At 55.9% G+C, this 18998-nt stretch overlaps 1 protein-coding gene across 1 annotated transcript; it reads right to left on the bottom strand.

Moving 5' to 3' along the window:
* Nucleotides 1–2: 2 nt before the first annotated feature.
* Nucleotides 3–18516, bottom strand: LOC114689008 (neuroligin-3-like; the record flags this gene model as incomplete). Its single annotated transcript, XM_037199233.1, is given in 10 exon segments — nucleotides 3–164; nucleotides 166–298; nucleotides 301–477; nucleotides 479–587; nucleotides 590–708; nucleotides 5568–7254; nucleotides 7955–8140; nucleotides 11549–11701; nucleotides 15482–15541; nucleotides 18404–18516. Coding segments are annotated over 10 exon segments (2898 nt in total), but the record flags the coding sequence as incomplete, so codon positions are not given.
* Between the last annotated feature and the right edge of the window lie 482 nt (nucleotides 18517–18998).

Here is an 18998-nt window from a genome sequence, read left to right as displayed (position 1 = left end):
CCCACCGGGGAGGTCACCACCGCCGCCGGGGGCTTCGCGGCGAGGTTGGCGACCCGTGGTGACCCGGTGATCCCGGTCCCGGTGCTGCTGCTGCCGCCGTGCGTCTCGTGCCGCCGCTTGTCCTTCTTGTAGTAGAGCGCGGCGAAGGCCAGGATGTTGAGGAAAGAGCAGCGAGGCGCCCACCGCGATCGTCACGCTCAGCTCCGTCGAGTAGTCGCGCTTGGTCTCGATCAGCACCGTGGCGTCCTCGCCGGGCCGCCGGGGCCGCCGTGGAACCCGCGCCCGGGGCCGCCGTGGCCGCCGTGGCCGCCTCCCTGGGCGTGGCCCGGGGAAATTGGGCGCCGGGTGGCGTGGAAGAGCTTGGAGGCGGCGCCGCCCCGCCAGGCCGCGGCGCGTGCCGGGGGGTCCCGGGGGGTGGTGGGTGGCGCCGGCGGCGGCGTCGGGGGTGGCGGAGGCCGCTGCAGGGGGCGCGTGCGTGGTGGTGGTGGAGACGTACTGGAAGAGGTCGTGCAGGCCGTGCAGGTGCGGCACCAGCTCGAGCCAGAAGGCCACCTTGGTGGCGCGGTAGTGGTCGCGCACGCGGGGCGCAGGCCGATGTGCAGGTAGAGCTGGCCCCGGGGGTCGTACTTGGTCCAGGCCACCTCCTCGAAGCGGTTGGGGCGGGTGTGGATGAACTTGGTGTCCTGGGGCACCGGGCGGTTGGGGTCCCTGCGGGGTAGGGGGCGGGGTGGGGGGGGGGGAGACACGGGGGCGTCAGGCGTCAGGCGTTGGGCCGGGCGGCACCAATGAAACGGGGAGGGTAGGCGAGTGAGGGGGCGGGGACTGGGTATGCAAATGAGGGGGCGGGGACTGGACATGCAAATGAGAGGGGAATATGTAAATGAGGGGCAGGGTCCGTGTATGCAAATGAGGGGGCGAGGACTGGGCATGCAAATGAGACAGGGGCGGGAATACGCAAATGAGTGGGCCGACCCGGGCATGCAAATGAGAGTTTGAATATGCAAATGAGGGGACGAGGACCAGGCATGCAAACGAGAGTGGGAATATGCAAATGAGGGGGTCTGAGTATGCAAATGAGGGTGCGGTATGTAAACGAGGTGTTGGCTTGGGCATGCAAATGAGGGCGTGTATGCAAATGAGGGGGGTGGTACTGGGTATGCAAATAAGTTGGCAGGGACTGGTGGGGTATGCAAATGAGGGGGCTTGTGGAGGTAAATGTGGGTGTGGCATGCACATGATGGGACGGGGACCGTGTGTGCAAATGGACGGTGGGAATATGCAAACAAGGGGGCGGGGAGCTGTGTGCAAACAAGGGTGGGAATATGCAAAGAGGGAGGCCTGGTTATGCAAATGAGAGTGGAGTATGCAAACGAGTTGTGCGCTTGGGCATGCAAATGTGGGTCGGATATGCAAATGAGGGGACAGGGACTGAGCATGCAAACGAGAGTGGGAATATGCAAAGATGGAGGCCGGAGTATGCAAAAAAGGGTGGAGTATGCAAATGAGGGGGCGGAGAGTCGGCATGCAAATGAGGGGCAGGGACCGGATATGCAAATGCGGGTAGGAATATGCAAATGAGGGGAGGGACCGTGCATGCAAAGAGGGAGGCCAGAGTATGCAAATGCGGATGGAACATGCAAATTGGGGCGGGGAGGGGCCATGCAAATGAGAGTGGGATATGCAAATGATGGGCGGGACCGTGTATGCAAATGAGGGGCGGGACTGCAAGCAAACAAGGGGGCGGGGACTGGCCATGAAAATGAGAGGGGGAAAATATGCAGAGGGAGGCCCGAGTATGCAAATAAGAGAGGACTATGCAAATTAGGTGTGGGCTTGGAAATGCAAATGTGGGCAGGATATGCAAAAGAGGGGGCAGGGACTTGGTACGCAAATGAGGGTGGAGATATGCAAATGAGGGGCGGAGACTTGCATGCAATTGAGGGGCAGGGACCGGATATGCAAATGAGAGCAAGAATATGCAAATGAGGATGAATTATGCAAATTAGGGGGAGGGCTAGGGCGTGCAAATGTGGGTGGGAATATGCAAATGAGGGGGATGGGTACCTGGGTCATGGAAATGGCCCGCTCGGGGCGGGGAAATGCAAATGAGGGCCCGGGTCTCGTGGGTATGCAAATGCAGGAAATGAGTATGCAAATGAGCGGAGTGGGGATATGCAAATGAGGGGGATAGAACTGGGGATATGCAAATGAGAAGGCTTGGGTCTCGTGAATATGCAAATGTGGAAGAGTTTGGGCGGGGACATGCAAATGAGCCGAGAAGACCTCATTATTTGCAAATATCAATGAATTGTGCGTGGGATATGGAAACGGCCCGCTGGGGGCGGAGATATGCAAATGAGAGGCCTTGGGTATCATGCATATGCAAATGGGGAAAGATGGTGCGTGGATTATGCAAATGAGGACAGGGGGCGCATGAATATGCAAAAGCAGGGGAGTCTGAGGCCTGGGGATATGCAAATGAGCCGGTGAGGCCTCATTTTCAAGCAAATCCAGAAAGGAGGCCCCCAGGTATGCAAATGAGAGCGCCTAGGTCTCATGAATATGCAAATGTGGAAGGCTGGATGCCTGGGGTATGCAAATGAGCTGGGAAGGCCTCGTTTCTATGCAAATTCCGATGAGCTGCGCCTGGGGTATGGAAATGGCCCGCAGGGGGCGGGGACATGCATGGTCCTGATGAATATGCAAATGGGGAGCTACGGGGCGGGGACATGCAAATGAGAGGGCACGGGCCTCAGGGGTATGCAAATACAGAAAGATGGCCCTGGATTATGCAAATGAGGACAGGGATCTCATGAATATGCAATTGTGGGCGTGCTGAGGGCCGGGGTATGCAAATGAGCAGGGGAGGCCTCATTACTATGCAAATGCAGAAAAATGGGGCCCGGGGTATGCAAATGACCGGTAAGGACTCCACGAATATGCAAATGTCAGAGAGAGTTGGGGGCCGGGGATATGCAAATGAGTGGGCGGGGACTCATGAATATGCAAACGAGGAGGCCTTGACATGCGGGGCTATGCAAATGCACATGAGTGGGGCCTGGGGTCACGGAAACGGCCCGCTGGGGGCGGGGACATGCAAATGAGAGGGCCTGGGTCGCGTGAATATGCAAAGGTGGGAGAGTCTGAGGGGTGGGGTTATGCAAATGGGAGGGCAGGGACCTCATGAATATGCAAATGTGGAAGATTTGCCGTCTGGGACATGCAAATGAGCAGGGAAGGCCTCATTACTATGCAAATGCGGAAAAGCTGGGTCCTGGTGTATGCAAATGAGAGGGCGGGGCCTCATGGATATGCAAATGCCCAAGCGTTGGGGGCGGGGACATGCAAATGAGGGTCCCGAGCCTGATGAGTACGCAAATGCAGAGGGGCTGGGCGGTATGCAAATGGCCCGGGTGGGCGGGGACATGCAAATGAGGGGCCCGAGCCTCATGAACACGCCCATGCAGAGGGGCTGGGCGGTATGCAAATGAGCCAGTGGGCGGGGACATGCAAATGAGGGCTGCGTCTAAGGAATGCAGAAGAGCTGGGCCCAGGGTTATGCAAATGAGCAGGTGGGGCGGGGCTATGCAAATGCAGAGGAGTTTGCCCGTGAACCCTGGACCCTGACCCCGCCCACCTCCCCAAACCCCGCCCCTGACCCCGGCCGGCTACTACCCACAAACCCCGCCCACCGCCTGCAAACCCCACCCACCGCACCCTAACTCCTCCCCCGACCCCTCCCACCACCCCAAACCCCGCCCTTGACCCCGCCCACCACTGTAACTCCTCCCCCGGACCCCAAACCCCGCCCACCGCCCCTAACTCCTACCTAAACCCCTCCCACCACCTCTAAACCCCGCCCACGACCCTAAAACCGCGCCCCACGCCCCTAAGTCCTCCCCTGACCCCGCCCACGCCCCTGACTCCTCCCGTGACTCCGCCCATCACCCTAAACCCCGCCACCGCCTCCAAAACCGCCCCACCACCCCAAACGCCTCCCATGACCCCAAACCTGCCCATGACCCCGCCCACAGCCCCCAAACCCCACCGACCGCCTCCAAACCCCTCCCCCCGACTCAAAAATCCTCCCCTGGCCCCACCTACTACCCCTAACCCCGCCCCTGACCCCGCCCACCACCTCCAAATCCCACCCACCACCCCTAACTCCTCCCCCTGACCCCAAACCCCGCCCCTGACCCTAAGTCCTTCAAAGATCCCACCCAGCGCAACCAAAACCCTCCTGTGACCCCGCCCACCACCTCAAACCCGCCCACCGCCCTCAAACCGTGCACCTGACCCCAGCAACCACCCCAAAAACCCCACCCACCGCCCCTAGCTCCTCCCCCTGGCCCCCCAGACCCCGCCCACCACCTCAAACCCCGCCCACCGCCCCCAAACCCCGCCACCGCCCCTAACTCCTCCCCATGACCCCAAACGCACCCACCGCCCCCAACCCCACACAACACCCCAAAAACCCCACCCCTGACCCCGCCCACCGCCCCAAAAAACCCCACCCACCGCCCCTAGCCCCTCCTCCTGACCCCCAGACCCGCCCACCACCCTCAAACCCCGCCCACCACCCCTAACTCCTCCTGCTCACCTCAAACCCCGCCCCTGACCCCGCCCACAGCCCCCAAACCCACCCACCGCTCCCTAACTCCTCCAAAGCCCCTCCCACCGCCCCCAAACTCCTCCCCTGACCCCAAAACCCCTCCCCTGACTATAAACCACGCCCCTGGCCACACCCACCGTTCCTTGCTCCTCTCCTGACCCCGCCCACCTCCCCTAACTCCTCCCCCTGACCCCAAAACCCCGCCCCTGACCCCAAACCCCTCCCCCTGACCCCAAACGCCACCCCTGACACCGCCCACCACCCCCTAACTCCTCCCCAAACCCCTCCCACCGCCTCCAAACCCCGCCCCCCACCCAAACCACCAGCAATCGACCCCAAATCCCACCCGTGACCCCCGCCTACTACCACCAAAACCCCTCCCACCGACCCCAAACCCCTCCCCCTGGCCCACCAAGCCCCACCCACCGCCCCCCAAACCCCACCCACCGCCGCCTAACTCCTCCCAAAACCCCTCCCCTGACCCCAAACCCCGCCCCTGACCCCAAACCCCTCCCCTGACCCCAAACCCCTCCACTGCTCCCTAACTCCTCCCAAAAACCCCACCCACCGCCCCTAACTCCTCCCCCGGACTACCCAAGCCCCACCTACCACCCCCAAACCCCTCCTATGACCCCGCCACCGCCCCAAACCCCACCCACCGCCCTCAAACCCCTCCCACCGCCCCAAACTCCACCCCCTGACCCCAAACCCCTCCTTGTGACCCCAAACCCCGCCCCTGACCCCAAACCCCTCCCCCTGACCCCAAACCCCGCCCCTGACCCCTCCCATCACCCCTAACCCCACCCACCGCCCCTAACTCCTCCCAAAACCCCGCCCACCGCCCCCAAACTCCTCCCCTGACCCCAAACCCCGCCCCTGACCCCACCCACCGCCCCTAACTCCTCCCCCTGACCCCCGACCCCCTCCCCCGTGACCCCGCGACCCCGCCCCTCACCCCGTCTTGGCGAAGTTGGTCCAGTAGGTCATGACCCCGGCGCTGAGCATGACGTCGCCCCGCGAGAAGTTGCAGGCGGCGAAGAGGTCGGCGGAGGAGGAGGAGGAGGAGGAGGAGGGGGGGCCCAGCAGGGGGACCCCGAAGACGTAGGGCAGCTCGTCGCCGTGGGCGGCCGCGTCGGCCCAGGCCGGGCGCCGCCCGCCCCTGGGGTCACTTCCGGGGTCACGGGAATCACTTCCGGGGCGCCGGGAATCACTTCCGGGGTCACCGGGGTCACTTCCTGCGGGATCACTTCCGGGGTCACCGGGGTCACTTCCTGGGTCACTTCCGGCGGGATCACTTCCGGGGTCACCGGGGTCACCCGCGGGGTCGCAGCGGTGCGCGAAGGCGTAGAAGTAGGTCGGCGAGCCGTAGCGGGCGTGCAGGTCGGCCGTGGCCACGGCGGGCGCCACCCACTGGTGGTCGGTGAAGAGCGCCACCAGGGTGCGCCGACGCCACCCCGGCGAGGACACGCGTGACGCCGCCCAGTCCGTGTACATGAACTTCACCGTCTCGCGCAGCGCCGTGCGGGGTCCGGAGTCGCCGCCGGGGTCGCCGTAGAGACGGTCCACGAAGGCCGCGATGGCGGCGTCGAAGGCCGCGGGGGACACGCCGTCGTCGTCGTCGTCATACGTGTCGTCGTATGTGCGTTCTGGGTCCGTGGGGTCGGCGCGGCGGCCATGATGGTCCCAGGAATCGTTTTCCGTGTCCGTGTCGGGGTCCACGCGGCGGCCGCGGCGGTCCCGGGAATCACGAAAATCGTTATCAGGGTCCACGCGGCGGCCATGATTGTCGCGATAATCGTTTTCCGTGTCGTCATCCGTGTTATCGGGGTCCACGCGGCGGCCATGATTATCCCGGTATCGGTTTTCCGTGTCGTCAGGGTCCCCACGGCGGCCATGATGACCCCGGGAAGGGTTTTCCGTGTCCGGGTCCCCGCGGCGGCCATGATTATCCCTGTAATCGTTTTCCGTGTCATCATCCGTGTTATCCAGGTCCACGCGGCGGCCACGGTTCTCCCGGTATCGGTTTTCCGTGTCGTCGGGGTCCACGCGGCGGCCCCGGTCACCGTCTTCCGCATCGTCCGGGTCCCCGCGGCGGCCATGACGGCCCCGGAAATCGTTGTTTTCATCCGTGTTCTCGTCCGTATAATCCGTGTTTTCGTGGTTTTTTTCCGTGTTTTCGGGGTTTTCGGGGTCGTATGTACCGTATGCGTCATACGTGTCCGGGGCGGCGCCCACGCCGTCGGCGAAGCGCAGCCCCTCGCCCTGGTTGACGCCCAGCATGATGTCGTAGTTGAGGAACTCGCCCTGCTCCATGAGGATCTGCGGGTCGTCGGGGACGACGTCGCCGTCGATCACGGGACCGAAGGCCACGTGGTACGGGGCGGGCGTCACGCGGGGCCGCGACAGCTCCCGCCAGCCGGCCCGGCGCAGGCAGGACACGGCCTCGGCCGAGTCCCACGACGACGACGCGGGGTCCGAGGACACGTAGGACGACACGTATGACGATCGCGTGTGCGTGTTCCCGGCGTTCCCGGCGCAGCCCAGCTGCTCCGCCAGCGCCCGCGCGTACTTGGCGGGCTGGTAGTTGACGGCCCAGCTGGAGAGGGCGGTGCCGCTCTGGATGATGGCCTTCTGGAACAGGCCTGCGGGGTGGGCGACACGGGACACGCGTGTGACATGTGTGTTCGGGGCATTTGCATGTATGGGGGGGTTTGGGGGGGGTGGGGGGTCGATGTGGGGCGCTGGGATCATGGGGCGGGCGCGGGGTCAGGGGTGACACACGTGTTGCATGCACGTGGCACGCGTGTTCACGGTGGATGATGTGGGGGATGCGGAGGGAGATGGGGGGTGGGATTCGAGGGGGATGTGGGGGGCGAGAGAACACGCTTGAACATGCGTGAACATGTATGAACATACGTGAACACGCGTGAACATACATGAACACTTTTTTTTACTCCCTGCCGGCACCGCGAACCCGTGTCACCGAAGGATGACGAGAGAACACGCGTGAACACGCTTGAACGGGCGTGAACATACATGAACTTGCGTGTTTTTTGTTCCCCGCAGGCACCGCGCAAGAAGGATGGTGAGAGAACACGCGTAAACATGCGTGAACATACATCAACACGTGTGAACATGCGTGAACATACATGAACACGCATGTTTTTTGCTCCCCGCCGACACCGCGTGCCCCGTGTCGCCGAACAACGGCGAGAGAACACGCGTGAACATGCATCAACATGCGTGAACACGCGTGAACATACATTAACATGTGTGAACATGCGCGAACATACATGAACATACGTGAACATACATGAACACGCGTGAACACGCGTGACTCACCTTCCGAGTAGTGGGACAGCGTGAGCAGGCTGACGCAGGAGGCCCCGGCGCCCGAGCCGAACACGGTCACGCGCTTGGGGTCCCCGCCGAAGGCGCCCACGTTCTCCTCCACCCAGCGCAGCGCCTGGATCTGGTCCAGGAGGCCGTAGTTGCCCTTGGCGGCCTGGTCGCCCGTGCTCAGGAAGCCTGCGGGGCGGGGTGCACAGGTGAGCACATGTGACAACATGTGAGCACACGCGACAACACGCGAGCACACGGGACGATAAAACACCAAAAAACGTTAAAGAGAAAAGAGAAAAAAATCTAATTTCTGTGACTCGCGGGGCGGGACACACGTGGCGGGAGACGACACACGTGAGCAGAGAACGTAGAACATGCGAATGGAAAACACGGCACACGCGAGCACACGTGTAAATAAAAAAAACCAATAATGTTAAAAGAGAAAAAGAAAAAAATGTAGTTTCCGTGACTTGGGGGGGGGGGACACACGTGACGGGAAAACATGGGGCAGGACATGCGTGTCGGCCGGCGCGCACACACGGCACACACGACGACCACACGCGAGCACACGCGATCACATGTGAAAATAAAAAACCAAAAAAGTTAAAGAGAAAAAGAAAAAAAACCAGGGATTTCCGTGACTCGGGGGCGGGACACACATGATGGTAGAACACGTGGCTGGAGAACACACATGTGTGACCAGAAAGCATGGAACACGTGATGGAAAAACACGGTACGCGTGAACACATGTGAAAATGAAATTCCGTAAAATTAAAAAAGAAAAAAAACCCTGGAATTTCTGTGACTCGGGGGCGGGACACATGTGACGGGGGAACACATGGCTGGAGAAGACACATGTGAGCAGAAAACATGGAACACAAGAATGGAAAAACACGGCACATCTGACCACACGCAACCACACGGGACGATAAAAACGCAGGAAGGTTAAAAAAAATAGAAAAGAATTGGGATTTCTATGACCCGGGGGCAGGACACACATGACGGGACAACATGCAACCGGAGAACATGGGGCGGGACACCTGGCGCACACGGCACACATGGGCACACACGAGCACATGTGATGATAAAAAAACCAAAAAAGTGAAAGAGAAAAGAAAAAAAACCAGGGATTTCCGTGACTCGGGGGCGGGAAACATGCGATGGGAGAACACGTGGCTGAAGAACACACATGTGACCAGAAAACATGGAACACGTGAGTGAAAAACACGGCACACGCGACCACATGTGACCACACAGAATGATAAAATCCGATAAAGGTTAAGGATAAAAGAAAATTGGAATTTCCGTGACACGGGAGGCTGGAAACACGTGACGGGAAAACACGTGGCTGGTGAACAAACATGTGAGCAGAATACATGGAACATGTGAATGAAAAACACGGGACACATGAAAACAAAATTCCTTAAAATTAAAAAAAGAAGGAAAAACCCTGTAATTTCCGTGACTAAAGGGCAGGAAACACGTGATGGGAGAACATGCGACCGGAGAATGTGTGACCAGAAAACACGTGACCGAAAGACACAGCACACGTGACCGGAAAACACGAACACGCGACCACACATGAAAATGAAATTCTGTAAAATTAAAAAAAAAAGTGGAATTTCCATGACTCGGGGGCTGGGGCGGGAAACATGTGACTGGAAAACACAAGAGCAGAAAACATGGAACACGTGACTTGAGAACACGGGACACGCGACCACACATGAAAATAAAATCCAGTAAAAGCTAAAAAAAGAAAAAAAGAAAAAAATTGGAATTCCGTGACTCAGGGGCGGGAAACATGTGATGGGAAAACACGTGATGGGATAACAAACACGTAACGAGAAAACATGGAACACGTGACTGAAAAACACGGCACACACACCACACGTGAAAAAAAAATTTCCGTAAAATTAAGGAAAAAAGAAAACTGGAATTTCCGTGACGCGGTGGGGCGGGACACACGTGATGGGAGAACAGGTGAGTGGAGAACGCCTGACCGGAAAACACGTGACCCAAAGAAACAGCACACGTGACCGGAAAACACGGCACACGCGACCACACAGGACGATAGAATCCCATGAACATTAAAGAGAAAAGGAAGAGATGGGAATTTCCGGGATGCAGGGGTGGGAAAAACGTGTTGGGAGAACACGCGACCGGAGAACATGTGACCAGAAGGCATGGAACACATGTATGAAAAACGTGGCACACGCAACCACACGTGACAATAAAATTATGTAAAATTAAGGAAAAACAAGAGATTAGAATATCCGTGACTTGGGTTCGGGAAACGTGACGGGAGAACACGAACATCTCACAGGAAAACATGTGACCAAAAGACACAGAACACGTGACGGGAAAACAAGGGACACGCGACCACACATGAAAATGAAATTATGTAAAATTTAAAAAAGGAAAAAAAAAAAACAACTGGAATTTCCGTGACTCGGGGGCGGGACACACGTGATGGGAGAACAGGTGAGTGGAAAACGCCTGACCGGAAAACACGTGACCCAAAGACACAGCACACATGACCGGAAAACACGGAACACATGACCACACATGAACATAAAATACCAAGAAAGTTAAGGAGGAAAGAAAAAAATGTGAATTTCCGTGACTCGGGGGTGGGAAACACGTGATGGGAAAACGCGTGGCTGGAGAACACACACGTGACCAGAAATCACGGAACACGTGAATGAAAAACACGGCACGCGCGACCACACGTGACAATATGATGACATAAAACTAAGGGGGGGAAATGGGGATTTCCGTGATCCGGTGGGCAGGAAACACGCGACGGGAGAACACGTGGCTGGAGAACACACGCGTGAGCAGAAAGCATGGAACGCGGGAGTGAGAAACACAGAACACATGAAAAATAAATCCCGCAGAATTTAAATAATAAAAAAGAAAAAAAAATTAGAAATCCTGTGACTCGGGGGCGGGAAACACGGGACCGGGAAACATGCCACATATGTGACCGGGAAACACGGGACAACGAAATACCGTAACATTGAAAAAAAAAAAAAAAAAAAAAACACGGAATTTCAATGGGGGGAAAACATGTGATTGGAAAACACGTGACAGGAAAAGAAACGCGTGACCAGAACACGCGGAACACACGTCACGGGAAAACATGGCCCACGTCACCAGAACACACGTGACCGTGAAACACGTGACCAGAAAACACGGCACACGTGACCACACACGGACCGCCACACCTCCAATCCCCCTCCCCCCACTCTAACCACCCGGGCTCCTCTCCCTATGGGTAGCGCGTCGGGGTCAGGGGTCACGGGTCTGGGTTGCATGTCACGTGCTGGGGTTTTGTGTCACGTGTCTGGGATGCGTGCCCCGTATCGGGGTTGCATGTTGTATGTCGGGGTCATGTGTCACATGCCGGGATTGCATGTCATGTGTCAGGGTCACATGTCGCATTTCACATGTCGGGGTCGCGTGTTGGGGTCACGTGTTGCATGTCACATGTCCTGTGTCCCGTGTCCCGGGTCCCGTGCCCCATTCCCCGTGTCACATGTCGCATGTCAGGGTTACATGTCACACGCCACGTCACATGTCCCGTGTCCTCACCGAGCACGCCCAGGCGGTAGTTGACGGTGACCACGATGACGTCGCCGTAGCTGGCCAGCACGCTGCCGTCCACCATGTTCCCGGCGCCCTCCATGTAGGACCCGCCGTGGATGTAAACCATGACGGGCTTCCGGCCGCCGGGGTCGCGCACCTCTGCGGGGGGGGGGGGGGGGTGAGGGGTCAGCGCGGGGTCAGCGTGGGGTTGGGGCGGGGTCAGCGCGGGGCATGGGGGAGTCGGGGACGCCATGCCAGGCATGTTCTAAGCGTGTCATGTGGCGTGACCGCTGTGTGGGCTCGCGGGGGTCAGGGTGGGGTCAGCGTGGGGTCACCGCGGGGCGTGGGGGGGTCAGGGACGCCACGTCTGGCATGTCCTAAGCGTGTCCTGTCCCACCGGGGACTCATGAATATGCAAACATATGCAAATGCGGAGCCCACGCCCCGTCCACATGCAAATCGTATGCAGATGACCCCGGCGGCTGGCAATTAAATATGCAAATGAGTGGCCGGCTATGCAAATTTCCACTCCACGTGGGCTGTTTTGGCTGCGCGTATGCAAATTTTATGCAAATGACCAGCTCGTGGGGTGGGGTATGCAAATGAGGGGCGTGGCTATGCGAACACGCCCCGGGGTTTCTTCCGGACACGCGAACCACACGCAGAGGCTCCGTGCACGCCAAGGCCTGAGGTCAGGGACATGCAAATGACCTCCCTGGCTATGCAAATTTTATGCAAATGAGCTGTGGACCCCCGAGCCCTGTATCCGGGCCGCCAGGCACCAGGCCGACATGCAAATTCATGCAAATGCTGTCACCACTGTCCAGGCTGCAGGTATGCAAATCTTATGCAAAATGAGCAGCAGGATATGCAAATGAGGGCGTGGCCAGGAGGGCGTTTATTAAAGTATGCAAATTACATGCAGATATCCACAAAGTCATGCAAATTCACCCCAATGCGGTCGATCAAGGGCCGCAGACATGCAAATTTTATGCAAATAAGCAGCAGATGGTTTGTGGGATATGCAAATGAGGGCGTGGCTATGCCTGTATTTTATGCGTGTATGCAAATTACATGCAGATATCCACAAAAAGACATGCAAATTTACGCAAATGGGGCCGCTCTGGGGCGGCAGGCATGCAAAAGTTATGCAAATGAGCAGCGGGCGGGTGGCTGGATATGCAAATGAGGGCATGGCTATGCGGGCATTTATTGATGTATGCAAATTACATGCAGATATCCTTAGAGACATGCAAATCCATGCAAATGAGGCCGCTCTGAGGCTGAAGATATGCAAATTTTATGCAAAAAACGAGCAGATTGGGTTGTGGGATATGCAAATGAGGGCGTGGCTATGCTGGTGTTTATTCGTGTATGCAAATTAGATGCAGATGACCGAGAGGCGACTAAAATGTGCAAGACGTCCCGGGCCGGCCACGCCACTTCTCACGAGGTCCTGGTTCATGAATATGCAAATTTGATGCCCACGACCTCGACCCGTCAATCTCACGCCGCGGGGGTCATGCAAATCGCACGCCAATGCGCCGGGCCCCGGGGTGTGGGGGGGAGAAATGCAAATGTGGGGGCGTGGTTATGCAAATTCCGGCAAGGCTTGACTCGGAGATGCAAACCCCATGCAAATGCCCAGGGGCGGCCCGGGCCGGCTCTCGGGGCTCCTCGGGCTATGCAGATTTTATGCAAATGAGCACGGGATGTGCCTTGCGGGCGATTAGAACATGCAAATTTTATGCAAATGAGAACAGGATGCAGCGTCCGGACGAGCCTTTGCAGGTAAATTAGAATATGCAAATTTATGCCGATGAGCACAGGGCGCACTGGCCAAGTATGTGTGGTTGATTAGAATATGCAGATTTTATGCAAATGAGCACGAGACGCACGAAGGAGACACGCGCGGCGGTTGGTTGGAATATGCAAATTTTATGCAAACGAACACAGGATGCCTTGACTGGACGAGCTTGGCAGGCGATTGGGATATGCAAATTTATGCAAATGAGCACAGGACGCACTGTCCAGACGAGTTTTCGGGTTATTAGAATATGCAAATTTATGCAAACGAGCACAGATTTATGCAAAAGAGCACAGGATGTGCTGACTGGGCCGGACTTTTCAGATGATTAGAATATGCAAATTTTATGCAAACGGACACAGGATGCCTTGCCCGGACACGCTTGGCAGGCGATGAGGGTATGCAAATTTTATGCTAATGATCCATGGATGCTGTGTCAGGACGAGACTTTGCGGGTGATTAGAATATTCAGATAATATGCAAACGAGCACGGGAAGCGCAGTCTGGACCAGCTTTGCAGGAGATTAGAATATGCAGATTTTATGCTAATGAGCACAGGACGCACCGAACAGGTGGCCTTTCGAGAGTGATTAGAATATGCAAATTTATGCAAACGACCACAGGACACGTCAGGACCAGCTTTGCGTGTGATTAGAATATGCAAATTTTATGCAAACGCCCAAAGGATGCACCGTCCAGACGCGTTTCCGGGTTATTAGAATATGCAAATTTATGCAAATGAGCACATGTTTATGCAAATGAGCACAGGATGTGCTGGCTGGGCCGGGCTTTTCAGATGATTAGAATACGCAAATGTTATGCAAACGAGCACAGGATGCATTGACTGGGCGAGCCTTTTGCGGGTGATTAGGATATGCAAATTTTATGCAAATGAGCACCACAGGATGCATTCAATGCAGGAGCCTTTGCGGGTGATTAAACCATGCAACTTTTATGCAAATGAGCACAGGGCGCGCGCGCGGTCTGGACGGGCCTTTGCGGTGAATTAGAATATGCAGATTTTATGCAAACGAGCACCGGATGCATTGACTGGAGAAGCCTTCGAGGGTGATGGGAATATGCAGATTTTATGCAAATGGGTAGGAACTGGGAGGGGCTTAGCGTGACTTGGCTGCCAAAAAAAAAAACCTCTAAATTCCGGGGGAAACCGCGGAGCCCGCGTCCACGCACGCCGCCCGTCGGGGCAGATTCCGGCAGCGCCGAGGCAGGGGGATGACTTTTCCCAAATTTCAAAACAAAAAAAAATTTTTTTTCTTTTTGTAAAATTTAATTTAAAAAAAAAAAAATTTTCACTCTGGAAAATCATCCCCCTGCCTCGGCGCCGGTGGCTGCAGAGCGAACGTCTGACCCGGGGACCCGGCCTCCTCGCGGCTGCCATTAAAACGAGGACGAAAACCCCGAATGTCTCCCCCCAAAAGAACCCAGGCGCCACGGGAGCGGGGGTGGGCGGGGGGAGAAAAATTAAAATTTCAAAATAAAAATTTCAAAATACAAAATTTCAAAATAAAATTTTCAAAATAAAAATTTCATAATAAAAATTTCAAAATTAAAATTTCAAAATAAAAATTTCCACAAAATTTCCAAACCCAAGATCCACACACAGGGACGAACACACACCGGGGAGGAAGAAGGAAAAATTAAAAAATTTAAAAAAAATTATGTTTTCTCTTCTTGGGACGGAGACGGGGAAAGAAAAAAAAAGAAAAGGAAAAATCAAATGTTTCTTCAAATTTCAATTAAAAAAATTTTTTTTTTGCTTTCATTTCAGGATTTTTTTTTTCCTGGAATTTCAAAACTTGTAAAAATATAAATTCTTCTTATGGCCAAAAAAAAAGTCTGTCAAAAAATTTTGGTTTTTTTATCAAAAAAAATTTTTTTTGCACGCAAGAAACGAGGACACGGCAGCGGCTTCCAAACATGGGGGTGAAAAGGACGAAAAAACAAAAAAAAATTTTTACCGAGAAGAGATGAACGCATGCAAAGGGTTCGAGCGCGCCGGGAAAAAAAAAATAAAAAATAAAAAAAACAAAAAACAAGAAAAAATAAAAAAAAATAAAAATAAATAAAAACACAAAAGTCGGGGTAAAAAAATAAAAAAAAAAAAAAGATACCTTCGTCGTCCCCGCGGTCAGGACTCGCGATATCGTCTGCGATTTTCCGAGCGTTGGCTCCTGGGTCGGGTCGAGACGGGGAGGCGGGGTGGGGGGAGGAGGAAAAATAAAAATAAAAAAATTTTTTACACAGAACCCGAGACCGACGCGTGGGCGCCCGGGAAAAGTCGGGAAAAGACGAGAAAATTAAAAAACAAAAAACAAAAAGAAAAACGGGGGTGGGGGGAGAAAAATGCGGTGGGCGGGAAACAAAAATGGGGGTGGGGTGGCTTAAAAAAAATCAATTTAAAATTAAAATTTGTATTAAATTAAAAATAAAAATAAAAATAAAAATAAAAAACCGACCCAATGGAAAACACGAAACGCCAACTGCGGAAACGTGGTGAGGAAAACGACATCCGAGATGAAAACATTAAAAAAAAAAAGTTATTTTTCAAAGAGTTAATGATAAAAACAATGGTTAAAAAAAAAATTTAAATCCAATGTGAAAACAAAGAAAAAAAAAAAAAACATTCTCGCCGGAGCAGCTGGAAATTTACAAAAAAAAAAAAAATTTTATTTTTTTTTACATCACACACGGTCCTCGGGGGCGGAAAACAAAATTTTGGTTACAAAAAAATAAAGTCGAAGCAAAAAATTGCATTTAAAAAAAAAAAAAAAAGCAAAAAAAAAAAAAAAAAAATCCCAATTTGTTTGGAAAAAAAAAAATGAAAAAAATTCTAATTTAAGTAGAATTAAAAAAATAACCACCGACCCGCATTCCCGATCCCTCGGATGAAAATCCGCTAAAAAAAAATAAATAAATACATAAAAAGACACAAAAGCGAAGACGCGGCGGCGCTTTTTTTTCGGTGAGCGCGAAAAAACAAATTGCAAAAAAGAAAAGGCGCAAAAAAAAAATTTCCATTAAATTTAAATTTAAATTTAAATAAAAAAAATAAAAGACGGCGCCGCCCGTCACACATGGCGGCGCCTCCTGCCCGGGGGTTCGAGATCTCGCGTGCGCCTGTGCAAGCCAGTCCTCTGCGTGGGCGGCGGCGGCGGCGGTGGAGGCGGGGCATGCAAATGACCCCCGGATATGCAAATTGTGTGCGCTTGGAACGTGAATATGCAAATTAGGCGCTGGGGATATGCAAATGGATGGTGGTGGGCGGGTATGCAAATGTGGGGGTGTGGCCTTTGTTCTTATGCAAATGAGCTCTGACTGCTGGGTATGCAAATTCCGGGCAACAATGGGGCGGAAGGATATGCAAATGGCATGGGCTGGGGGCGTGGATATGCAAATTGGGCGCTGGAAGTATGCAAATGCGAGATGGTAGGCGCGGATATGCAAATCCGGGTCTGTGAGCTCATGCATATGCAAATGGCCCCTTCTTGGTATGCAAATGCCTGGCTGGGGCGTGGATATGCAAATGCAAAAAGCCTGGGACGGGAGGATATGCAAATGGCCGGCAGTGGGCGGGGATATGCAAACAATTCGCGGGCTCATGCATATGCAAAGCGCAGGCAAATGAGGGGCAGAGGACAAATGGGCGGCGCCGAGGCCTGAGAGTATGCAAATGGGTGGCGGGCGGTGGGCGGGGGTATGCAAATGACCTTCTGGACCCTGAATATGCAAATGAGGGGCGGGCGGCAGCTGTGCGCAGCCCAGAACCCCCCCGCGCGCGTGGGTATGCAAATGAGGCGCGGGTGGGGGCGGAGACATGCCGATGAGGGACGGGCCCCTGGGTATGCAAATGAGACGGCGCAGGCGAGCAAATATGCAAATGCGGGGCTGGGGGCGGGACTATGCAAATGCAGAGAAACACTGAGGGAAGGGATATGCAAATCGCGGGCGGTGGGCGGGGACATGCAAATCACCCTAGGCCCAGAAATATGCAAAGTGGATGCAAATGAGGGGTGGGCGGGGAAACGCGCGGCCCCGGGGATTCCTGGGTATGCAAATGTCTCTGCCTGGAAACATGAATATGCAAATGCCGGTCGCCCTGGGGACCGAGGGGAATGCAAATGAGGGGCGGTGGGCGGGGATATGCAAATGATGGTGGTGGGCGGGGATATGCAAATGATCCTGGATTTGTGCATATGCAAATCACATGCAAATGAGGGGCGGTGGGCGGGGATACGCAAATGATCCTGGGATCGTGCATATGCAAATCGCATGCAAATGAGGGTGATGGGCGGGGATATGCAAATGATCCGGAACTTATGCATATGCGAATCGCATGCAAATGAGGGGCGGGCTGGAATCGCACGTGTCCGGGGCCCATGGTGGATATGCAAATGAGCTCATGTGGGGCGTGGCTATGCAGATGAGGGCCGGGGCCGCCGGCTGATATGCAAATGAGGGGACCTCACACGACCTCACATGACCTCACACGACCTCACATGACCTCACACACGACCTCTCACATGACCTCACACACGACCTCACACGACCTCTCACATGACCTCACACACGACCTCACATGACCTCACATGACCTCACATGACCTCACATGACCTCACATGACCTCACATGACCTCACATGACCTCACACGACCTCACACATGACCTCAACGACGTCACACACGACCTCACACACGACCTCACACACGACCTCACACACGACCTCACACACGACCTCACACACGACCTCCCACGGCCTCCCGTGACGACACACGACGACGTTCGACCTCACCCGACCCCACGCACGACGACACATGACGCCCCGTGACCTCACCCGCGACCACACACGACCTCTCACGACCTCAGTGACATCATACGTGACCCCACACGGCCTCCACGGCGACCCGTGACCTCCTGTGACATCACATGACCTCATACATGACGACACATGACGACACATGACGACACGCATGACCGACACATGACGACCCGTGACCTCACCCGTGACCCCCCCCAACCCCCCGCCCCGCACTCACCGGGCGCCCCCGCGGGCACGTAGAGGTTGAGGAACAGGCAGTCCTCGCTCTGCTCCGCCAGGTAGGCGGCCCGGGCGGCGGGGCCGGCGTCCGCGAACCACACGGGCAGCATGTCGCGGGCAGCGCAGCGGGCGTCCAGGGCTGCGGGCACACGGGCGCGAACCCCGTGCCTCGCGCACGCCGGCCAGGAGGCGGCGGCTCGGCGCCTGGAACCGCGGGCGCCCGTGGGCGGGGCCGCGTAGGCACGCCCAGAACCGGGCCACGGGGCCCAGCAGCTCGCCCGGCAGCTGCACGCGTGTGCCCCGCAGGCGGCCGTAGCGCGTGCTCACCACGGGGTGCGCCGGCCCCGACCCCGCCGCCGCGGGGACGCCACGGACGCCGCCGCGGGGACCAACATGGCGCCGACGCGACCACGGTTAACATGATACACGCGTGACGCATGTCGCGGGCGTCGCGGTGTGATCTACGCGCACGCGTGGGGTGGTGGGGGGCGGGGGTGTGGGGGTGGGGGTCACGCCGGGTCGGGAAGGCGGGCATGGCCGACGCTGCTAGCGTGGCGATGGCATGACGACGCACGTGGGCGGGGTTGGGGTCG

This window comes from Peromyscus leucopus, chromosome X (assembly GCF_004664715.2).
Source record: "Peromyscus leucopus breed LL Stock chromosome X, UCI_PerLeu_2.1, whole genome shotgun sequence".
NCBI lineage: Eukaryota > Metazoa > Chordata > Mammalia > Rodentia > Cricetidae > Peromyscus > Peromyscus leucopus.
This window is presented reverse-complemented; position numbering and strand designations above follow the sequence as displayed.